This window comes from Delphinapterus leucas, chromosome 18, assembly GCF_059928025.1.
Source record: "Delphinapterus leucas isolate spDelLeu-1000000601 "Yukka" chromosome 18, BTC_Dleu_Yukka2, whole genome shotgun sequence".
In the NCBI taxonomy this organism is placed as follows: Eukaryota; Metazoa; Chordata; class Mammalia; order Artiodactyla; family Monodontidae; genus Delphinapterus; species Delphinapterus leucas.
In genome coordinates, this window is record NC_143146.1 from 68062641 (window position 1) to 68085720 (window position 23080).

Genomic DNA, 23080 nt, shown 5'->3' on the forward strand with positions numbered 1-23080 from the left:
TGTCAAGAATATGAACTATTCTCTAACAGAAAAAAAAGAGATTACTCCATGATCAAATTTAAGTCAATGATTCTCACCTTTTAAGAACTGCAAAATATCATCTAACATATCTTAGATCTCAGGATGTTTTCTCTTGTCCTAAAAATTAAAGTACTATCTATCTTTTACATTTTTTTAAATTATGTAAAATTCTGTCTGGGAAATTTTATGAGAGTCCATGAAAGAAAACACAGAAAGACACACACAGTATAAAGGGACGGATAGTTGAGTATCATTCATTTGGGGGATACTAACATGGCAATTAGTAAATTACACTGTATCTCTCCATACGCTGATACTCATGTTAGTAGTAACATATTTCATGGTATTCCAGTCTCCTTATTTACCATCCCTAGGTAACTTAGCATATAACATTAGCAATGGAAAGACCATTGTTTCTATCACATAAGTAGACTAAGGACAAACTGACCAAATAAAATCAGAACTAAAAACTTTCTATGGCAGACACTGATTGCTTGCATGGTAGTTATTCCTTATTCCCTGCTAACACAATCTAGAGTTTGTTCTATTATTGAGCTACATCTGGTAGAGGAAAGACTGGCTTCACCACAGCTACTAGGTTGGTAACCAGTATTGTTCCATGGAGGCCAATCATTATAATCCCATTCCCTTTTGCTGGTGACTCAGAGAATAGCATATGATCCTACTGACACATGAGACATAAGAAGGAAATTTCTTGAGGGGCTTCTGTTAGAAAAAAGAGGAGAAGAAGAAGAAGAGAATAAGAGGAAGAGGAGAGAGAGGAGGAGGGAGAGAGAGAGACAAGGAAGAGGAGGAAGGAAGAAGGGGGTGAAAGAGGAAGAAGAGTCCTGCCCTCTAGTTGGGGTAAGTTTCCTATGTTGACTTGATTCTGGGAGCTGAAGCAGCCACCTTGAATCTCAGAAGGATAACTAGGAGAAGCAGAGAAACTCACTTAAGTCCACTGTTAAGAAACTCACTCATAGTCCATTGTGCCACTGACTGTTCAAGTCACTGATGGTGGGGTACTGTTACTGACAGACATCAACTACCTAATTTATCTGCATGAACACATGACACTCTCATAACTGATTAATTTGTTGCATATTTGCTATTAGAAAATTAAATTGAAATTGAGGCAACGTAATTTTAAAATTTATGCAGACTTTGTTTTCTTTCTTGAAACTTATTCAATTTATTTGAACTGAAAAAATAAAACAATTGAACTGTTTTCTTCACTGTTCTCCTTAAATGATTATATTTGAAATGATATCCACTTGCCATGTAAATGGTATAAGATCTAAAAATAGATGTCTAAGCTGATTTTAAATTTTATTTTAGCACTATGTGTTAAATCTTATCACCAAGAATAAATGTAGTACGTGGTATTAATTTTAACAGGGAAAGATAGAAATGTAGAAATTTATTTGAACCAGTACTGAACCTTTTCTTGGTTAAAACTCTTTTTTATAATAACCTGGCAATGCCAGATTTCAAAAATTGGCTAATTAACTGTCTTAAGCCTAAATTCTTGGTTAGCCTTTAATTTGACCCACCCCAGGACTTATGATCATTATGAAAATATTTATGTTTATATAAAAATGTTCAATGTTTGATTATTTTTAATAAATTTAATCTGTGGGATTTTTAATGATATAATTCGCTGTTAATCAGTCGACGCCACCAATTTTAAGATATTCATTTTTCAACTGAAATTAGTCTTATTTATAGAAAAGAAGTATTTCTACCTCCTCCAAACATGTACATCTGTTTCTAATGCAAATAGCAAATCGGTGAGAAGTCGCTGGTGCATTGGAGACCATTTAAACTCAGGAATACGAAACATTGTAGTTCGTGGACCTGGGCTGAACTGGCGCCGCTGTTCCTCAGTCATTGGCATTCCTCGAAATCCTAAATCAACTCGGAGATCTCTGTCTTGTTGTGTGATAGACCGACCCTGAACAGCCTGGAGACAGAAAAGGGGAACATTTGTAGAGTGAAAAAGAAACACCTGATTTCAAAATGAAAATAGTAAGTACAGTTAAGTGAGTAAAGCTTTTGCATATGACTTTAGTAGGTTAGTACATTTTACATTTATTATTCACCTGGTGATTCCCTGCACAGGAACCTTTTTGAGAAGAAAAGGCTATTATTGTTATTTTTTATTTTGCTGCCTCAGAAACTAGGCAAGGTAACCTAATACTTAAGTTTAACACCAAAGTTCACATTGAAAACCAGATCCTCTCTAGCCCTCTTTATGAGTCTTTACATTAGACCACATTTCTTCCTTATAAAAGTGAGCCTATACTCAAAGTGAAGAATACTGGGTATATGTCATCAACTAATTGTAATCAGAAACACAAGATTAAAAGAAATATTACTTGTACAGATACAAGTTAACTTCAAAGTCTATTTCACTCAAAACACTTCAATTTAGAAAAATAAATGCCTTTTCTATGTTAGAAAACCAGATAAATGCCTGTGAACTTTGAGTGAAAACCAGGCAAGCCTAGAGATTATTATGCTCAGTAAACAATGCACCATGCTTTCCTTTATTTTAAACCTGGACTTAATTCAGTATTTCCATCCCCCGCCAATTATCACTGTAACACAACTGCCACAAAAATGGAAATGGCAGTATTTAGTAGAGAAAAATATATATATCTTTTCCATACACAGAATATATTTTCAAAGATTCTGAGTACAAAGACACTAGTGAGGTATGGTTTACTCTCTGTAACCTAACTCTAATGGACACATGTTAAATGATTCTTTGATGACATTAAAAGGTGAATGGAGGGCTTCCCTGGTGGCGCAGTGGTTGAGAGTCCGCCTGCCGATGCAGGGGACGCGGGTTCGTGCCCCGGTCCGGGAAGATCCCACATGCCTCAGAGCGGCTGGGCCCGTGAGCCATGGCCGCTGGGGCTGCGCGTCCGGAGCCTGTGCTCCGCAATGGGAGAAGCCACAACAGTGAGAGGCCCGCGTACCGCAAAAAAAAAAAAAAAAAAGGTGAATGGAAAACCAAGGCAACAACACAAAAAACAAGTCATAAAGGCTAAAAGTTTTCTTCGGTTCTTAACCATAAGGTATTATCTAGTCTAGAAAATAAGTATAAACTCAGTGCTCAACAATTAAAATTCGTATCAGAAAACATCATCTGTTTTTAGCTTTAGTATGGTGAGGCCCAAACTGCAGCACTAACATTTCCTCACCACCAAGCCTGAGAATCTCTAATTTTCTCATACGAATCCCTATCCATGTGGCTATAAAGAAAATTCTCACTGTTAATAATTCCAAATTTTCTCAGCCATATTACCTACCTCACAGGGTTGTTGTGAGTATTAAATCTGATAACATATAGCACAGTGCCTGGAACATAGTAGGCACTTGATAAATAACAGTTCCCTTTTCCCTTCCCCTTCATTTCATTTATCAGTTCAATCTGGGCTCCAAGTCCTCTTTTCTATAATCCACAGAACAGGGTTGGGCCTGAAGCTCAAAAGGTTAAAATTAATCAAGTATTCAGAATGAGGATCTCGAATACAAATGTGTAAATGTAGTCACAGAGCCATAAAATGTTCAAACTGGTAGAGACCTTAAAGGTCATATTTCAACCTGGTACAACCTCTTGCACTGTATGAGAAAATTCAGGCCCAGAGAGGTTGAGCAAAGTTACACAGACAGAATGTGGCAGAGTTGGATATATGATTCAGGTATTTTAAATTTCTTTTATATATAGAACCATACTACTCAATTCCATAAATTATTATGCTATCATAATTAAATATAAACATGGTGTGACTGGTAAGAAATTACTCTGCTTTGGTGCTAACAACTCTATATCTATTCAATGCATCTTCAGAACACATGTAGGATGACTTACTTGCGTTGTAGCAGTGGTCTGGATTTTACGGATTTCCTTTCCTGATTCTTTGCCATCATCAGATCTCTCAGTGTCTGAAATTACACTTCCTGCATCAATATTTGGTACAATTCTGCTACCAGAAGATTCAGTTTCCAGAGTCGTAGCAGTCATTTCAGCATACTCTAACCCTTTAGATGATGATGCTAAGTCTCTTTCAGAAATACTGCTCATTCCATCTGAAGTTGTATGGATTTTGAACTCTTTTTCTTCTATTATGCTTGATGTACAAGTTAAGTCTACACTACCGGTCATGTGAGCAAGCAATCCAAGATCATCACCAACACCAAGATGTACTTGTGTGTCCTGAATATTTGGAATAATATGATTGCTAGAAAGTTCAGGAAGGAGTTTCTCCTCCTCCTGTTTGGGTATTTTATCAAAGAGAAATGATGTGCTACTGTTGGGAAGTTCATCCTTCTCATCTGCTAATGTTATCAATGGACCGTTATCCTTTTCCTCATTTTTTTTAATGATACCAACACTTCCATGTACATTGTTCTGGAGTTTCTCAACAGCAGCACTGTATACATTATCCAACAAAGATTCAACCTCCACAAGAGCACCATTCTCTGCACCTACTAAAGTTTCTGGTGATAAATCCATATCATCAAGCTTCACTTCTGTTGCTTCCACTTTCTCTGCTTTTATATCAACTAAAAGATCGTGCACTTCCACGTGTACAGCACTTCCCGGTCTATCTGAATTTCCAAGAATATCATCTGACACTTTTGTTGACATGAGCAAGTCTCTATTGTCTGTGCTGACAGGGTAATCTGTCTCACTTTCTGGGCTCTGGCTTTGTGAAAGGTCTTCTATCTCTCGAATTTCCATTCCACCTTTCGCTCCTGTTGTCTGCGATGAGAGACCAGAGATGGTGCTCACATTCCCTTTCTTTCCCTTTTTAATGTTTTCCTCCTCTTGTCTCTGATATTCTTCATACATTTTAGCTAGGTATTCCTTATGTGCTTCATAAGTGACCTTAGGAATGGATAAAGAAAACATTAAGGCATTTTGTATATATTAAGAAGAAAAAATGACATAAATAAAATTATGATAATAATAGCAAAAATGGTGCAAATAATTTTAAGATTTCAAACACAGTGCATATTAATCCTAAAACGAATGCTTAGTTTCATCAAGTAATTGGAATAGCATCAAAATAGTCATATATGACTTATTATATGACTTGTCCAAAAACACAGGTAAACCAGCATTATTAAAGTTTTTTAAATAAAATGGTATTTTCTTTTAGGTGAAGTATTTCAATGTTACCCTAGCTAATATGCCAGCTGAACTCTGACATATTCGGGTTATTTGAGCTAAAACAGAGAACTGGCTAATAATATACAATATCCAAAGTACTATTACTACATCATTTTTCTATGACTCATATGCGTGACTACTGCAACAAGTGAGGTAAAAAAAAGACAACACATACCTATAAATATATAGTTATAAAATGTTAAAACTTTACAATTCTATCTTTATATAGGCTACTTTAGTTTGTTACTTTTATATAGGCTTGTTTAGGAATAATCAGTATATAGTTAGGAATAATCAATATATATTTATTGCACAAAGATTTGCAATGAGTTTCCCTATAAAATACTATTTTCAAACTTATTAGTGCAATGATAAAAGTGAGGTGCCAGGGCTTCCCTGGTGGCACAGTGGTTGAGAGTCTGCCTGCTGAGGCAGGGGACACGGGTTCGTGCCCCGGACCGGGAAGATCCCACATGCCGCAGAGCAGCTAGGCCCGTGAGCCATGGCCGGGGAGCCTGCGCGTCCGGAGCCTGTGCCCCGCCACGGGAGAGCCCACAACAGTGAGAGGCCCGCGTACCACAACAACAACAACAAAAAAAGTGAGGTGCCAATATATTATAAAATGTAAACTTGTAACAGAAATAAAAGGTCTTTAAAATTTTAAAAAGTTCAAAATCCTTCCTATAGACACATATGATATTGATATTTAAATGATACTATGACAGAATTTTAGGTTGAGGGACCTTTCTCTGAAGATTATCTTAATATAAAACCCCCTTATTTTACAGAAAAGGAAATCAAGTCCCAAAAGCAGGGCTGGTAAACTATGGTTCATGGGTCAAATCTGCTTATCACCTGTTTTGGTAAATAAAATTTTATTAGAACACAGCCATGTTCATTCTTTACATATTGTCTATGGCTATTTTCATACTGCATGACAGAGTTGAGTAGTTGCATCAGAGGCTGTACAGCCCACAAAGTCTAAAATATTTACTATCTGCATCTTTAAAAACATTTTTCTGCACAAAAGGATTAAATGAGTTTCCTAATGCCACGAAACTGAATTGTGGCATAGACTGAATCAAAAGCCAACAACTTCTGACACACATCCTTTTCCTATGACACCACAAGATGGGATATATTAACTCTGAATTTCCAGAATCTAAGGTGTACATACTCTAAATTTTAATTGACTACTTCCTTTTACCAAAAACCAGACCATATTTAAAATATAAACAAACATATAGATTCTTATCATTAAAAATAAAGATAATGCAATTAAAAACAACACTAAACTTAAATACTTTAAATGTATTTATTATTCATTTGTTAATAAAAACCAAGTTCTGGTTACTTTAAAAAGGCTTTAAAAGTATATATAAGACTCCGTTTCATGAGTAAGAACGAGTAGGGATGTCTGGGTTAAAAGGCTCAGACGCCAGCTCTCAGAACTGCTAGAAAAGTATGTGGGGGGTGCCTCGAGAGTGTAAACTTCCTAATTTATAAACCTGAAGTTTCAATTATAGGGTCCCTAAAATACTTCAAGCTTTAAAAGTGTATGAACCAAGAGAGAAAAACAAGAACGGAAAAGAAAGAAAATTGGCATAAAGGAATCAGCCATAATGCAAGATGCCCACAAGATGGCACCAGATGAGTGTCTACAGGCATTTAATCCACAGCTGAAATCCTGATGATGTAAAATGTTAAATCCCTTGTTACCTTGGAATGGGCTATTGAGAGAGTATCCACCCAAACTCTCCAGCCTCCCCATTCGTATTTGATTGCATGATACAAAAGAATCCGGAAGATATTGTAGACCATCTCTGTAATCTTCTGTTCCTCAGAATTTTTAGGATTGATATAGCCAAGAGAAAACATCCAATCCTGCCACACTGAACACTGCAATAAGCATCTAGTGGGGGGGAAAATCATTAAAAATTCCTAAATTATATTAGAATTTACTATTTTGAAGTTGAGATGAATAGTGAAAATATGATCTGACTTAGATAAAGCAACGTATACAGTCATTCTGCATATTTAATATTTAACCTGGAATGACTTTTCCCACTCTTCTACTTGGAAAAATCCATATTATCATTTAAAATTGCTCTCCCAACTCTTCTAGTGAGATTTAGCTATTGTTTCGCTACTCCCTCATCACATGTAGCACTCACAAGGCACTTAACATATTAGAAATTAATCATCGCTTCACTGTTATCTTTCCAACTGAATTGCACTATGACTGTACACCAAGGCAATCTGTGCAGCACAGTGCTTTATACATGGCAGACATTCAATCAGTAGTTGTTAAATTTAAGACTCATGCAGCAACCATGGCTTCATACTGTACCCCATGTCCTAGCTAACCAGCTTTAGAATGTATGACAATAATCAGTTATCAGACCAAGCTGAGAAAAGCATAGATGATCTCAGCAAATCCAACATCATTACATTTAAACTACTGTTGGTAGTAGACAGTTATCAGGAAAAGGGATGGTATATTTTAAATAAGGATTTTTGGATATTTATATACAGTTAAAATATAATAACCATAAAGTTAAATAAAATCATATAAAAATAAAAGTATGCAGATTATATAAAAGAAGCAAACGCCTTTTCTAATGATTGAAAGTATTTAGCAAAATAGGAAAGATTTGAAAATTTTTTCTTTGAAAGAGATTGAAAATAAAGGAGAGAAAATAAGATTAGTTAGGAAATAAAGTTTTGTTATAGTATTCAAACTGCTCACCTTCTATTCTCCCGGCTGTTACTGAAAAGTTTTATCATATCAGATAAAAACAAACGACGAACTTCCATCAGTTCTGCACTTGGTGTAGAGTTTTTTAACAAAGTTGCCACCACCTTAAGAATCACTGCAAATGAACAAAAAAATTATAGTAAAGATTTATAACTACATCATATCTTCTGCTCAAAAACTATTTACTGATTTTCTACTAAATGCTTAGCACAATGGTAGGTGAGTTGTGTCATAAATGAAACTATGTGAACGCCATACCGACTGAGGTGGTTAGCAAAAGTTTTGATTTATTTTCACATGTTACCATGTTACATGTTACTACTGCATTACAATAAAGAATTGCTGGTTTGCTCACTTGGATTCTGAATTTTCACTGTAGAATCTGGCTCTGGATGTGGTTTGTGTACAACTTGAGTACATACTTGCTCTGTCAAAATCTGAAAGATGAAGAATTTGAATTTCATTTAGAAATAAATTATAATTGCAAATTATAGATATACAAAGACTCTGCAAAAAAAAAATGTCAATTTGTTCAAATCAAAAGAAGCATCTCTTCTAAGGGTCTTCTAGTGAATTCCACATACTTCTAAACTCTTTAATTCTATAGTCTTCAGATTTTTACAGATAAAGACAAAACCAGGACCAATATCTATAGAAGGAAAGATTAATTAGGAGCTCCAAGAATTAACTCTGTTTGAAATCACTTTTCAGTGTACATCTTTAATACTTTTAAGGTGTGAACTGTAAACATTTGACTGTTATTTCATCATTAATTAAAAAAAAACTAAGAAAATAATGTCTGAGCCTGGGTCCTAATAACTTCAAGTGAAGTGTGATATGGGAAAAATCTTTATAAAAAATGTGGCTCATTGTCATTTACCAATGAGTTTTTTTTTAAACTTCTTTCAAATAACAAAAAATGACAAAAGTTGACCAAATAAAGGAAAGACAGACTAAACCATTTACTAATTTTTCCACCAACACCCAGGCTCTATGAGTACAGGATTCTTATACATCTTTTTCACTGCTACATTCCTAGCAATTAGCAAAGTGCCTAACACACTGCCAGCAGTCAATAAACATTTGTTACATTTAAGAATGAATAACTTAATTATATATAAAATATGGATATATGACTCTTTACTGTATTTCAGACTATACAGCCTGTGTTTACCTCTATTTTTCCATATATTAAAAATCCAATGAGATTATACTTAATAAAGATATCATTTTATATTATGATTTAACTTCCTGTGTAGGTTAACATGCTAAGTTCTGAATGAAACTTTTTAAATAGTTTAACCGGAAGTAAGATACAAAAACTTTGAGGAAACTATAAAACTTAGTTGAGGCTTAGTTGTACATAGCTACTTGTGAAAAAGTTGGGGATGGAGAGTAAATTAATCAAGAGACAGGTATGATCCTTTCAGATTAGAAAAAGATCATGACATCCAGCAGTGGCATTTTTCTTACCTTTCTGCACAGACTTAAAAAAAAAAAAAAAAAAGGAAGGACATTTACTTAGGTGTATTAAGAATGTATATCAAAAAGGTATTGACTTGAAATAAAAACTAACCTACTATTATTAAAATGATAAATATAGGGCACAAATACCCCTTTCTTCACTGCCATACTTTTACTGAAACAAACACTTCCTTGTTTAAACAGTGCCTCAGAATTTTCTGAACAGAGCACTAGAGACATGCACTGCTCATCAGTTGGACCTGACAAAAGGGGTAAAAATTTCTTTGAAAACCATATACCAAAGAACAATCGGTGGTTGGTATATGCCTATAAGGAGTTTTCACACCAACCTGCCCAAAAAGTCCTGGTGTAGACCTACAGACCAGTCAACAAGATCCCAAGAATTCTGGTTACAAATGCAGAGATTCAAAACAACTGCAGACAAGCTTGGAACAGACTATGCCATACTCTTCCATGATACAGAACTGTCAAAACTTTTTCACCCCAAAAAGGAGAAAGCTCATTGTACAGAAAACAAAATTTATCTCAAAGAACCTTCAGTTTTATATTGTTGTCCTTTTAAACCCCTATTTGATCATCTAAGAATGAGGGTAATAACTGCCTTGCCTATCTAATAAAGCTAGTAGGAGGATCAAATAGGGCTCTATATGTAAAAGTGTTTTGAAAACTATATGTCATAGTTTATATAAATATGAGTTTAATTACAAAAATATATTTAGAAATTCAATTCAGCATGTATTTATAAGAACCAGTTATGTGCCAACATTCTGCTATATGTTTGAAATGGGAAACATAGTTGCTAGATAGAACTATATTTCTAGAAAAATTTATTTAATCAATATTGAGGAGACAGGCTCAAATCTGAATAAAGACACAGACCTACTAGAGCATGGACTTGAGGATATGGGGAGGGGGAAGGGTAAGCTGTGACAAAGCGAGAGAGTGGCATGGACATATACACACTACCAAACGTAAAATAGATAGCTAGTGGGAAGCAGCCGCATAGCACAGGGAGATCAGCTCGGTGCTTTGTGACCGCCTGGAGGGGTGGGATAGGGAGGGTGGGAGGGAGGGAGACGCAAGAGGGAAGAGATATGGGAACATACGTATATGTATAACTGATTCACTTCGTTATAAAGCAGAAACTAACACACCATTGTAAAGCAATTATACTCCAATAAAGATGTTTAAAAAAAAAAAAGAACCTATGTGAGTTTTAAAAGAGGGGGAGGGAAATAAATAAGAAGACAAGGAGAGACGAATGCAGATGTAAACACTGAATGAAAGGATAGGATTCAAGATGGGCCATGAAGTTTGACTGGACTTGGTTAGAGACATGCATAGGAAATTAACCCTGCCCCCCGCACCATAACAAAATAGGATGGAGGGCTCAGAGCCAGATACGGACATGAAATCCAATGTGTATTTAACCCTTATAACACATCTTAATTCACACAAGCTCAACAGCCAAATGTGACTAGTGGCTATCATATTGGACAGGGCTGGGAAACAATTAATTAAATCATGGAGGTAACTTGATAAATATGCTATTTATGGACACAGATCTGAGTCCAGCATTATACATTTAAACATTATTTTATAATGGTATTATCTCGTAATTCATGGGTCACAGAAAGACTTTAGGCTTAAGCAGGAGCTACTGGAGCTTCCTCTCTGACCTACTGACTTCCCGGACTTATCAAGCATAAATCATTTTGGATTAGTAGGCTCGACTTACGAGACAGGAATAGTACTGGTTTATTTCTTAAAATGGCAAACTATTAACCCCACTGTTACATCCAACTGCCGCTGTAGATATTCAGGGGGTCAGAAAACCTTTGTATTTATACAGTTTGGACAAGCTCTACTACTTTTTTGACTCTTGGTTTCTTTATCTGTGAAAAGAATGTTTGAATAAGATGATATTTAACATACTACCTACACATAAGATTCTATAATTTTGAAAAAAATGTTTTATTATGAGATACTTAAAGGTTTTAAAGTTACTACCCCTTTGTAAAAAAAAACTGTGTCCAGTAATGTTATACCCTTACCGAAAAAGATAAAGTACAAAATATACATTAAAAAAATCAGTTCATTATTTCCATGGGAAACAGCTCTTCAGATGACAAGATCCCATACCTGACTCCCTCTGTCTACGGTAAGTGTTGAACTGAATTATAGGAATAGTATGTAAAGAGAAATAGTAAATCCAAACCTACAAAGTAAAATTAATATCACAATATTTTAAAAAAGCATTGGATCAATAATCATATATTGTTGTTCAGACAGATCTACAAGTATATTAAATAGAAAAATCTAGTTTTGTCTTTAGGAGACATATTCTACAATCTAACAAAAAAATTTAAGTGTATTAGGAAGTGCTACAAATCATTAAGAAAACATAATAATCCATAATTTAGAGATGGAGTAACAAAGTAAAAATAAAGCAAATAAAATGTAAGATACAAATTTTACAAATATTATAATTCTCAAAAAAATATTTGTATAAAGAATAGCCTTGAGTAATTTCAAAGAGGATTCATTAAAGCCAACTCATTTCATTATATGATCTATAAGAATAAATTCACCTCAGGAAACTAGGAGATAGGGATGTTTTTTCAATTAATTTTTTTTTTGTTTTTAGAATAATTTAAATAGCTTTTTAGATCTTCAAAGCTTATGCAATGTTGTCTGACATATCCTGCTAAAAACTCTGAATTACTTTGTCCTTTAATATTTACTGTTTATTTTATCATAGGCATCTTATCAGATTTAGAATTTTAAAGATCACAGTGACATAATCTTTACAATAACTGAACTTCCAAACACTTTGTGAAAACCACACATTCTAAAATATCATTTATCAGTATGGTAGGTTTGACAGAGTTCTTTATTATTTCTGTACTTGATTTATTCCTTTCTCCAGTTGTAGTAATATGTGTTCTGATACAATGCCTGGAGTTAAGGTAATTTCCTCAAACCAAAAAAGAAAATGAAGATAAAATGAGCTTTCAAACTGCAGGTTATCAACCAACTAATTCTTGCTAGGGGTACAGGCCTTGGTTGATGCTCACATAGTAAATCAAACTCAAGTTAGTTGAGTTTTCTTTCTTTAGTTAAATTTCACTTACTATTTGATGAGAATTTAAGTTTGAACATATCACTTGAGTTTTCATTTTTTTTGGGGGGGTGGGGGGGTCATTGGGGATGAGTTTTAAATTTTTTACAACCAGATGCCACTCTCCAAAATGATGCAATCTTTAAACTTTGGTGATCTAGAATTAGTCATCCACCATCCTGTCACTGATATTACAATCTGATTTGTTAGTAGTAGTAAACCATCTGTTGAAGTCCTTTTCTACTTTTTTGTGGAATCAACAGTGCTAAACAATCATACCGCAACCATCTTTCTTTTTTGACCTTTTGTACACTTAACTTTTCTTTTTAGAGTATCATACTTAACTCAGGGCCCTTCATTCCAATGAACCATGATTATTTTTCTACTTTGAAAGCCTACATTATTGCCAAATTGGTCAGATGGAGGCCCTGAAAGTTAGTTCCTTCATTATTTCCAAATCTCTGCAACATCCAATATCCAACGTCCAGTATCAGAAGATCCAAACTTCCCCTGACTTTCTCCACCTAAGTTATGGAATCAGAGATAAAATCCGGACACTGAGAGAGTGCCGATGAATATAGATGGTCGTACAGATGCTGCTGCACTTGCCGCTGAGCCACTTTTCAGGAAGATGAGTAGAATGACACATGCATGTATATATACATGGCACATTTTATTTAAAGGTTACAAGCACATGATGATCTTTCAAATTCAACATATAATGTTATGTGGAACTTTTATTTTAATGTAAGGTTTCATTGACTACAAAGACTTTCTACTCTATTAACACTAATAGGTCAAAACAAGCAAGGGTCAGAAATTTGCGGAGGAAAGAGAATGATTAAAAAACATATACAGGCATTATTGACCAGAGCAATTAGTAGGTAAGAAAACCAAGGTAAAGATACAAGTTAAACCAAGAGGGAAGAGATATGGGGATATATGTATATGTATAACTGATTCACTTTGTTATAAAGCAGAAACTAACACACCATTGTAAAGCAATTATACTCCAATAAAAACGTTTAAAAAAAAAAAAGATACAAGTTAATCAGCATTTGACACTAAGATTCAGAACCCTAATCTGATATGGCAGCAAAGTTTTGATTCAGAGGAGGACTTTAATACTGTCAACTGAAGGTAGATTCTGATATTTTTTGCCTTATGTACATATACTATGAGAAATGCCTATTTTATGACCATTTATTAGTGGTATGACATAGAGCAAATTATTTAACCTGTGAGCCTCAGTTTGTCTGTTTAAAAAGGCAATAAAAATACCAGCTTCATAGCAATATTGTAAAGATTTGAGATAATGTATGTAAAGTACTTACCAAGGGGATTATGATAGGAAGTACTCAAAAAAGGCAGTTACTATTATTAGGGAAATATAATAATATCAGAATAAAGATGCTCTGCATAGGATAGGCCTTTCTATTAGTGCTTATTCAGTTCTGTAGGCAAAATATTGGAGCAATACTAAAATATTACTATAATTTTAAAAAAGCAGCACTCTGGAGAGTAAAGTTTACAAATCATGTAATTTGAAGAATGACTGACACAAAGTAGGAAAATTAAGCTTAGATGAAAAAGACAAAGTAGCCTTATTTAAAGGGCTCTTAAATTTACTGATGAGAATAGAAAACCAGAGGTAAAAAAATTATGCCCTGTAGGTCAAATCCAGCCTACCGTTTTGTAAGTACAGTTTTATTAGACAGCCACATTCATCTGATTCATATTTTCTATGGCTACTTCTGAGCCACAACTGCAGAGCTGAGCAGTTGCAACAGAGAGCGTATATAGCCTGCTACTATAAACTGAATGTTTGTTGTGCCCCCCAAAATTCATATGTTGAAACTTACATTTGCTATGGCTTTTAGCACAACTAGAGTCTCCTTGTATTAACAGTCACAATGTTTTGCTATCTACATCTATAACAAAATAACCCACCCTCCACTATATGTTAAAGTGTGAGATGTGAAGTCCACTTTTCTCTTGTTTTGACATGATGGATATACACTGTTATTAAAAAATATATATTAGGTTGGGCAATACAGGTGGTACGTGAAACACTGTCCAATTACTGCATTGTACCGAGCAACAATGTAAAGATGACAAACGTTCTCTGTTGCAAGTACTCAACTCAGCTACTATAATGCAAAAGCAGCCATTGGCAATATGTAAGGGAATGAGCATGGCTATGTTCCTACAGAACTATTTATGGACACTGAAATCTAAATTTCATATAAGGCTTACATGTCATACATTATTTTCCTTTCGATTACTTTCAACCATTTAAAAACATAAAAACAATCCTTAGCTCAAGGCCCTACAAAGACAGGTGCTTATAGTTTGCTAATCTTTGCACTAGAGAAAAGAAGTAGGACCTCTGAAAATTAGCTGCAGGAAAGTAAAATGAAGGTTAATATAAGAGAATATTCCTAATATTTTACTGGTATTTAAAATGAGGTAGTACACACATTTCACAGAAAATAATGAACCCAATTTGTATGGCCATCTGTTAGAAATAATTAAGAAAAGGATTTCTGAATTGAGATGATGGGATCTAAAATTTCTCCAGATACCATTTTTACAAATAATTCTTACCTACATTTTATCTCAGTCTCAACTCTAGGTTAATGTTAGTAGTTGCTACATATCAGAGACAGAGAGAGGGAAAAGCAGGGAGGGTAAGGGGAGGGAAAGAATGAATAAATAATGCATAATGGGTGTGATTTATGTGAGAAAAACTGTGCAAAGCCCATCAGCCAACCCATACTCAAAGAAAATGCCTAGGCCCAACATAAGAAGATTGGCAAATAAATGTACATGGATATGTTTTAAACAAAAATTTTAAAACGTAAGTATGTGTTCATCTTTTTTTTTTTTAAGGATTCCTGCCTTTTTAGATTAACTGACCAACTGCTATTCCAATCACAGAGGGTTTCCACTGCATACATTTAAAATTAGCATCACACATTTTAAGTTTTTACCTCATAAAGTGTGTTGTACGTGGTGACAGTCACAGTGTTTGTATGCAACATCAGCCTCTCTCCAAGAAGAGTAAAAAGACTGTGGGTATGCATAATTTCAACTTTTCTCCTGGAGAAACAGGGGCAAAAAAAAAATCATACTAGGAAACACACTGGATTTTCTAATCACATGATGTTAGGATAAGCAGTAAAATCTATAAGCAGATACAGAATTACATAAGTAATGTTTACTAACTTCCATCTACTAAATCACAATTTATAGCATAGCTGTCTTCTAAAATACCAAGACTACTATTTAAACACTTCTCAAAATGTCCGCACAAACTAAAACGTTAAGTATACAAATTATAAAACAGTGTATAAATGTTGACAGCTATAATTTTCAAATTTCTAATAGCTATTTCGGAGTTATTTTCTTAGGTTAAATTATTAGTTTCCCTTAACACAGAGACAACAGAATTTTCAAATCCTTTCTGTCCAAAGTCTATGAAATAATCTATGTAAAACTTTAGTTAACAAAAATTTGTAAGTATGGTTAAAACTGAATAGAAAGCAAAATAATTCGACAGAAGCAAAGGGAACTCATTACTGCTTGTATCTGTGGCTCATCTAACTGTTGACCCATTTAACTGCTCCCCTACGAAATCCATACTTAGAATAGAAAGCTCTATTAAAGTCCTCCTGGAACACTTAGCTCTAGCCCAGGGAATTACTACATGCCTTTCATTCATGTCACTTTCTTAGAAGTCAAGGTCTGGAACTTCTTGGCCCTCAACGCTCAGTATTTCATTTCTTACCTTGATTTTCTATTGTTCCCTGTGTGGATTTGGCAACTATAACACAAACTGACTAGGTAATCACCAAACTTTTGTTCCTTTCTTCCTGAGCCCACAGCTATACTATAATTCCAGCCTCTCTTACAGCTATGTGTGGCCACTGAGTTCTAGCCAATGGAACCCGAGAAGAAAAGTTGTGGATCATTTTTAGGCCTGGGCTACAGAAAAAACACTCATGTACTCTTCCATGCTCTTCCTCAAGGCAGCAACACAGGAGCCTTACGATGAAGACACAGAGGTACTAGATGAAAGCAGCAGCCTGGGTCTCTAAAGCACAGCCTGAAGAAAATCAACTGCTGAGGATACCCATTTGGATTTTAAGTGAATAAGAAAGAAACTACTAGTTTGGTAAGTTACTAAAACTTAACTGTTTGTTACAGGAGCTATTGCTACCTTAATTAGTGCACAAATCAAATAATGAGCCATTTATCTGGGCACCACTCACCTGGAAATCCTCTCTTCTAACATCAGCCTTCAAGCTTCACACTGCACAACAAAAGAGGCAGGACAGCTATTTCCCCTCACCCAATCCTCCTCAGCCCAGAGAAGGAAACAGCAATTACCTAAATCCAAAAGGAAGCTAGTGCAAGTGTCTAATGGCTGTGTTTGTAAAACACTTAAGACTGGGAAAAGTCAAATGGTCATTTAAAAAAAATAATAAATAACAGGACAGATGGATATTTTGGGATTATGAAGGGGAAGGCTTTAGTCTCTTCCAACTCCAGCCACACCTAAGGAAAGGAAGCCTGACACTTTCATTTGCTCCCAATCAAGAAAAACAAATGCCAATGTATATCTCTTGATATATCTCTTTGATACACGGAGCTGGTAAAAGTCATTTAAATTAGGCTATCTGGAATTTAGAGTAATTCCTTAACTGGGACACCATAATTTCAACTACTAAAGAAATTCATGCTCTCTTGACTACCTCCTCCAAAGTAAATGTTTACAGAGCAGCTTAATTCTACCTCTTAGGGGGACTTGAAGAATACTGCACATACCAGGAAAAAGATGAGTCAGCTTCCTCTTGCAGTTTTCTTTGAAACAATGCTCACCAATAAATGCTGTCTCATAGCAATCAAGAGATAGCCAAAAGTGGCATCCATCATTTCAGGCATAAAATGGTCATGCTGGCCCTGTACATCACATGATTTTGTTTCCCAGAGGACCTCTAATGAAAGACCCAGCTCTATGTATTCAGTTCAGAAAGGCTTCACTAGGGTATGTATTTGAGAAACTAACAACTTGAACCTGTTTAAGACCTAAATAGACTTCAGACTTTAGTGCCTAGCTGCTTTACCTTTTCAATTTTATAGGATTTCTGCCCACTTGGATTGAGTGTAATCGATTTTTTTAAAAGAGTAACCTTTTAATCTCATACAAATTACACATTTATTAGCTTACTAACCATTCCATTAAAAACACACCCCAATTTCCTTCTTCACAAAACAAGTATTTTGGGGGGGATGACCAAAAAATACTTCTTGTAACAAATTCAGAGAATATGTTGGAACAGGACAAAGAAAAAAAAGAAAACCCATAATTCTATAACCCAGAGATAATCATTATAAATATCAGTTGATGTTCTTTCAGACTAATTACGTTGCACATAAGTATATGATAGATAGATATAGATGATATCAATACAATGGAAATAATTCTACATAAGATAATTTGTAACTTGTCACCTGTAAAACAACATATTGTGTCTTAAAATTTCAGCTATTAAATATAGTTTATAACTAGAATGTAGCATAATTTATCCATTCACTACTGTTAGCCATTATGTTATGTTCAAATTTTTTTCTACCATAAACAAAACTTTGTCCTTTTACATAAATCCTTCGGCATGATCATTTCCTTAGGATAAATTCTTGTAATGAAAATTATAAGGTTAAAACTTTTAAGTTTAACTTTATTTTATGAGACTTTGAAGTTTGTGACCTCCAAAAATATTTACATTCATACTCCAACATCAAGGTACAAATTACCAGCAGTTTCACCAATCCTATGTATTATAATAATAATAAAACAGTCAAATGCAAAAATTAGGGCTTGGGGAGAAAAGATGAGAGAGGAAGCATGGTTTGGGGTAAGACTCCAATTCATAAATTAAACAGTTTTTTGCTGCTAATTATTAATTCACATTTTAATAATGTTCCTCATATCTAAACATACATACATTAGCATGTGTACCTGGGGTTTCTATTCACCTCTTTTTTTAGCTCATTCCTTAGTATAAGGTCTACTAGACTTATCACAATACACACTCATTATACTTATTTTTTAATCTTTCACTGACTTTTTACTTGTTTGTTCACCTGAGTTAGCTTTACAACAATTTTTGAAATTTTTTAAAGAAAACTTGGAATTTTTATCAAAACTGCATTAGGTTTATAAGTTCAGTTCATTACAAATCTATCTAATTGAGTCTTTCAATTAAGCTACGTGGTATAGCTCTTCCTTACTGCAGCTATTAAATTTTTTCATGATTTTCAGGAAACACATTAAAATATTATTTACATTTTCAATTTCCTTTCTAATAAACTGAAAGTAAGATCATTTTAGGCTACTATTCTATATATTATTCTATAGTTAAGAATCATTAGTTATTCTAACAATGGACACTATTATACTTTTCAAACTCCTTTAATCTATCAGGAGAACTGTAAAATATTTTGAGGTTTTAACCTAAATTTCTTCAGCCTTTTACTTTGAGGTTAAGAATGGATAAGCTATAGGAACTCAATAATACATGCATCTGTCGGTGTTTATGAGAAATTGTATCAAAACACAACTATGAACTAAAGGACCATAGCATGGTTCTGTTGAAATATCAGATAGTGATTACTATTGAAGCAAAACAGGATTATGTTCTGTGCACCTGTACTTTTACCTTGTTTATTAGTGATCTTACTCTTCCCACCTTTTATTTGATGCTAGAAGTAGTATGTATATGTATAAAGAACCCAAAAAATAAGTATTTAAAAATATTTGTAGCAAAATGATGTTATTACCAAGGACTAGAAGTGAACATCTTGTATGTTGTCATATTTTCTTATAATTACTATAATCTGGCCTGTACTTCTGAAGGCCCTTCTTCATTCCCAAATTTTTCCATTTTATATTAACAAGATATGAAAAAGTTTTATCCATTTTATTGATTCCTTCAATAAAATCACTCTTGTAGTCAGTGATCCCTTCAACAGTTTTTGTTTTATTTTCTTTCTTGATGCTAGTCTTCATCTTTATTAATTTGTACTTCCTAGCTTATTCTGCTGTCCTTTAATCAATGCTGCAATATGAGTATACATTCCTATCATTATCTTTATTCTTCAATATTGGACGTATTTACTTCTGAGTATGTTTTTGCTATGATGAATAGATAATTTTAAAGAACTTATTTTCATTTTATTATCTTCTCTTCACTAGCAGGTTTTTGGGAACATTTCTTAATTTCTAAATAGTTGAATTTTTTTTTTGCTCAATTTTTTTTTAATTTCTAATTTTATTACCTTACAGTCAGAAAATGGTGCCAGTAAAATCTCTACTGTGTCCACGTTGTTTACTTTATGGTCAAGGACATGATTTTTTATTTTAGTAAATATCCTATAGCCATAAAGTATATTTTTAAAGCATATAAGATTGAGCATATATCTACTGAGTCAAGTTTTATGAATATATCCTCAATTTCTCTATATCTTTATATGTTATCTATTCAATTGGCCCCATTCTGAAGGAGAAATACTGTCTAGACTATTGCTTCTTATCAATTACTTATAGTATCTCTAATGGTTTTCCTTACATATTTGAATGCAATATTTGATGCTTTGAGGCTTATGACCATAACATCATCTACGTAAACTGTGCTTCTCATCAATGTATAATGTCTTCTAATGTTTTGTTTTGAACTTTTGTTTTGAACTTCAAGTTCAACTGATTCTATTTTGTGCTTTCAGATCACATCTGATTTCTATAATGCCAACGAAGTTCTGAATTCTTTTTCTGTTATCCCTTTCCTTACCCATTATTTTTTTAAGATCTGACTTTTTAAAAAGAAAGGAAATCATATAATAAATACTCATGTAGCCACCATTACTACAACTTAAGAAATAAAGTATTAAAAATAAGCACTTCTAGGTACCTGTCCATGAGCCCATCCTTTCCACTATGTTTTGGGGTAAATGATATCATGAATTTGCTTTTATATAGCCATGCATGTCTTTATACTTTTATTAGATATGTACCTATTCCTAAACTATTTATTATTTCATTTTTTCATATTTTTGAAGTTTAGATAAATGATATCACTACTATACATCCTTCTACAACTTGCTTTATTGCTTCATGTTAGGTCTATGAAAGTTAACTTTTGTTAATTCATTTTCAAAGCTGAATATATCCAATTGTATGAATATACCTAAATTCATTTCTGTTATCCTACTGATATTCTTTTACGTTGTTTCCAACTTTTCATTATTACCAATGATGTTACACTGAACATTTGTGCACATACATGAATGTCTCCATGTCACAGAGACAATTAATAATTAGTCACAGAGTAGCTTCATCTTTTTGAAAATTACCAAATTGTTCCCCAGTGTAATTGTAACAATTATACAACTCCACCAGTGATCTGAAAGTCTCTTATGCATATCCTTGCCAACACCTGATACTGTCAAAAATTTTAAAGCTTATCACCCTAGTGGGTATTAAAGGTAACTTTTAAATTTTGTACTTTTGATTGCTACCGAAGTCGAGTATGTTTCCATATGCTTATTAGCCAAATCAAGTTTGCTCTTCAGTGAACTGTTTATATTCTTCATTCTCCTAATGGTTTTTCTTTTTCTTATTAGTTTGCATGAGTTTTCATAGGGTCAGGATACAAACCCACTGTATTACAAATAAACTGCAAATATCATCTTTCACTTTGTGGCTCGTCTTTTCACTTTTTATGGTTTTAAAACATGATATATTTTAATGATCACATTTATCAACTTTTTCCTAGATGATTTATGTATGTTTACTTAGTAGTTTACAAACCCTTCCTTAATCCAAGGCAATAACACTATTATTCTACATTTGCTAAGAGCTTTAAATTTTGCTTTGCAAGTTTTTATTAGCTTTATTGAGGTATAATATACACACCATAAAATCCACAAATTTTATAAGTGTACAAGCCAGTGCTTTCTTAAAGACCTTATAGAGTCATGCAATCATCACTACTATCCAGTTTTAGAACATTTTCATCACCCTAAAAAGTTCCCTTGTGCCCACCTGCAGGCAATCCCCACTTCCATCACTGGCCCCATGTGACCACCAACCTGCATTCTGGACATCTCATATAAATGGAATCATACAATATATAGTCTTTTGCATCTGGCTTCTTTCATTTAGCATAATGTTTTTAGGAACTCATTCATGCCATAGTATGCATCAGTAATTCATTTCCTTTCAATTGTGCAATAGTATTCCGTCGTATGGGCATATGATATGTCATTTATTTATTCATCAATTGGTGGAATTTGCGATAGTCTCCAGTTTTTGCCTATTATGAATAACGGTACCAAGAACATTCATGCACAAGTCTAGATGTGAACATATGATGTCATCTTTCCTGGGCAGACACCTAAATATAGAAATATCTGGTTGTATAATAAGTGCTACATTTTTTAAGAAATTAGAAAACCCTCTTGGAACGTGGCTGGAGAATCTTACATTCCCATCAGCAATGCATTAGGATTCAATAAATTGTTATGTGTTGTGGTTTTGCTTTTATTCAAATCAAATTATTTTCTATCTTTCTTTGTGATTTCTTTTTAGAGCCAGGAGTTATTTAGAAGTGTGCTATTTACTCTATCTAGAAATTTCTCAAATCTCTTTTTTGTTGATTTCTAATTTAATTTTGTTGTAGTCAAAGAACACAGTTTGACCTCAATTCTTTTAGATTTACTGAAACTTGTTTTATGTACTACAGCCCAACCTATATTATATTCTGGAGAATGTTGCAAATGAAGCTTGAAAACAATTCTGCTGTCTTTAGGTACAGTGTCCTATAAATGTCATTATATTATTCAACATGATGTTGAACAGGAGTGGTAAAAACAGGTTTTGATTAATTGTTAGTTATGCAAAGGATTATTTCTAACATTTCACCACTAAATAGGTCTGTGTTAAGTTTTGGGTAGGTATATGTTATCAGGTAAAATAAATCATTTTATATTCGTGGTTTCCTAAGGATATTTATGATGAATGCGTAATTAATTTTACAAAAAGCTTTTTGTACCCATTATTATGATTATATAGCTATTCTGTAATTTGTTAATAAGTAGACCATATTAAAAGATATCCTAATGTTAAAGTACTCTTACATTCAGCATAACATTTAGAATCTAGGGGAAAAAAGACAAAACATATTTCTTCATTTACTGTAATATTTAGAGCTGTAAGTTGCCTCCAATACCACTTAGGCCAACTCTCAAAAGTATAAATATGCAAACATTTTAATATCTTTTGATTCTAAGTATTTTATTATCTGCACAATGATGTCATGTTATGGTTATTTAAAATATGTATATCCCCATTTTCTTAGTTTGATTTTTATCACTGGTTTCTTGTTTAATCACACTGTGGGTGAGAAGTCATCTATATGATAATAATTTATTTAAATTTATGGAGTCA

The 23080-nt window shown here is 33.7% G+C and overlaps 1 protein-coding gene across 1 annotated transcript in view; it reads right to left on the reverse strand.

Moving 5' to 3' along the window:
* NBEA (neurobeachin) overlaps positions 1-23080 on the reverse strand; it is a 620750-nt gene that overhangs the window by 428585 nt on the left and 169085 nt on the right. Inside the window, exons 18-23 of the mRNA XM_022574654.2 lie at positions 15564-15672; positions 8320-8401; positions 7956-8079; positions 6926-7118; positions 3902-4921; positions 1767-1984 (exon numbers count right to left, since the gene is read on the reverse strand). Coding sequence (XP_022430362.2) covers positions 1767-1984; positions 3902-4921; positions 6926-7118; positions 7956-8079; positions 8320-8401; positions 15564-15672 — 1746 coding nt within the window. The remainder of the gene's footprint in view (positions 1-1766; positions 1985-3901; positions 4922-6925; positions 7119-7955; positions 8080-8319; positions 8402-15563; positions 15673-23080) is intronic.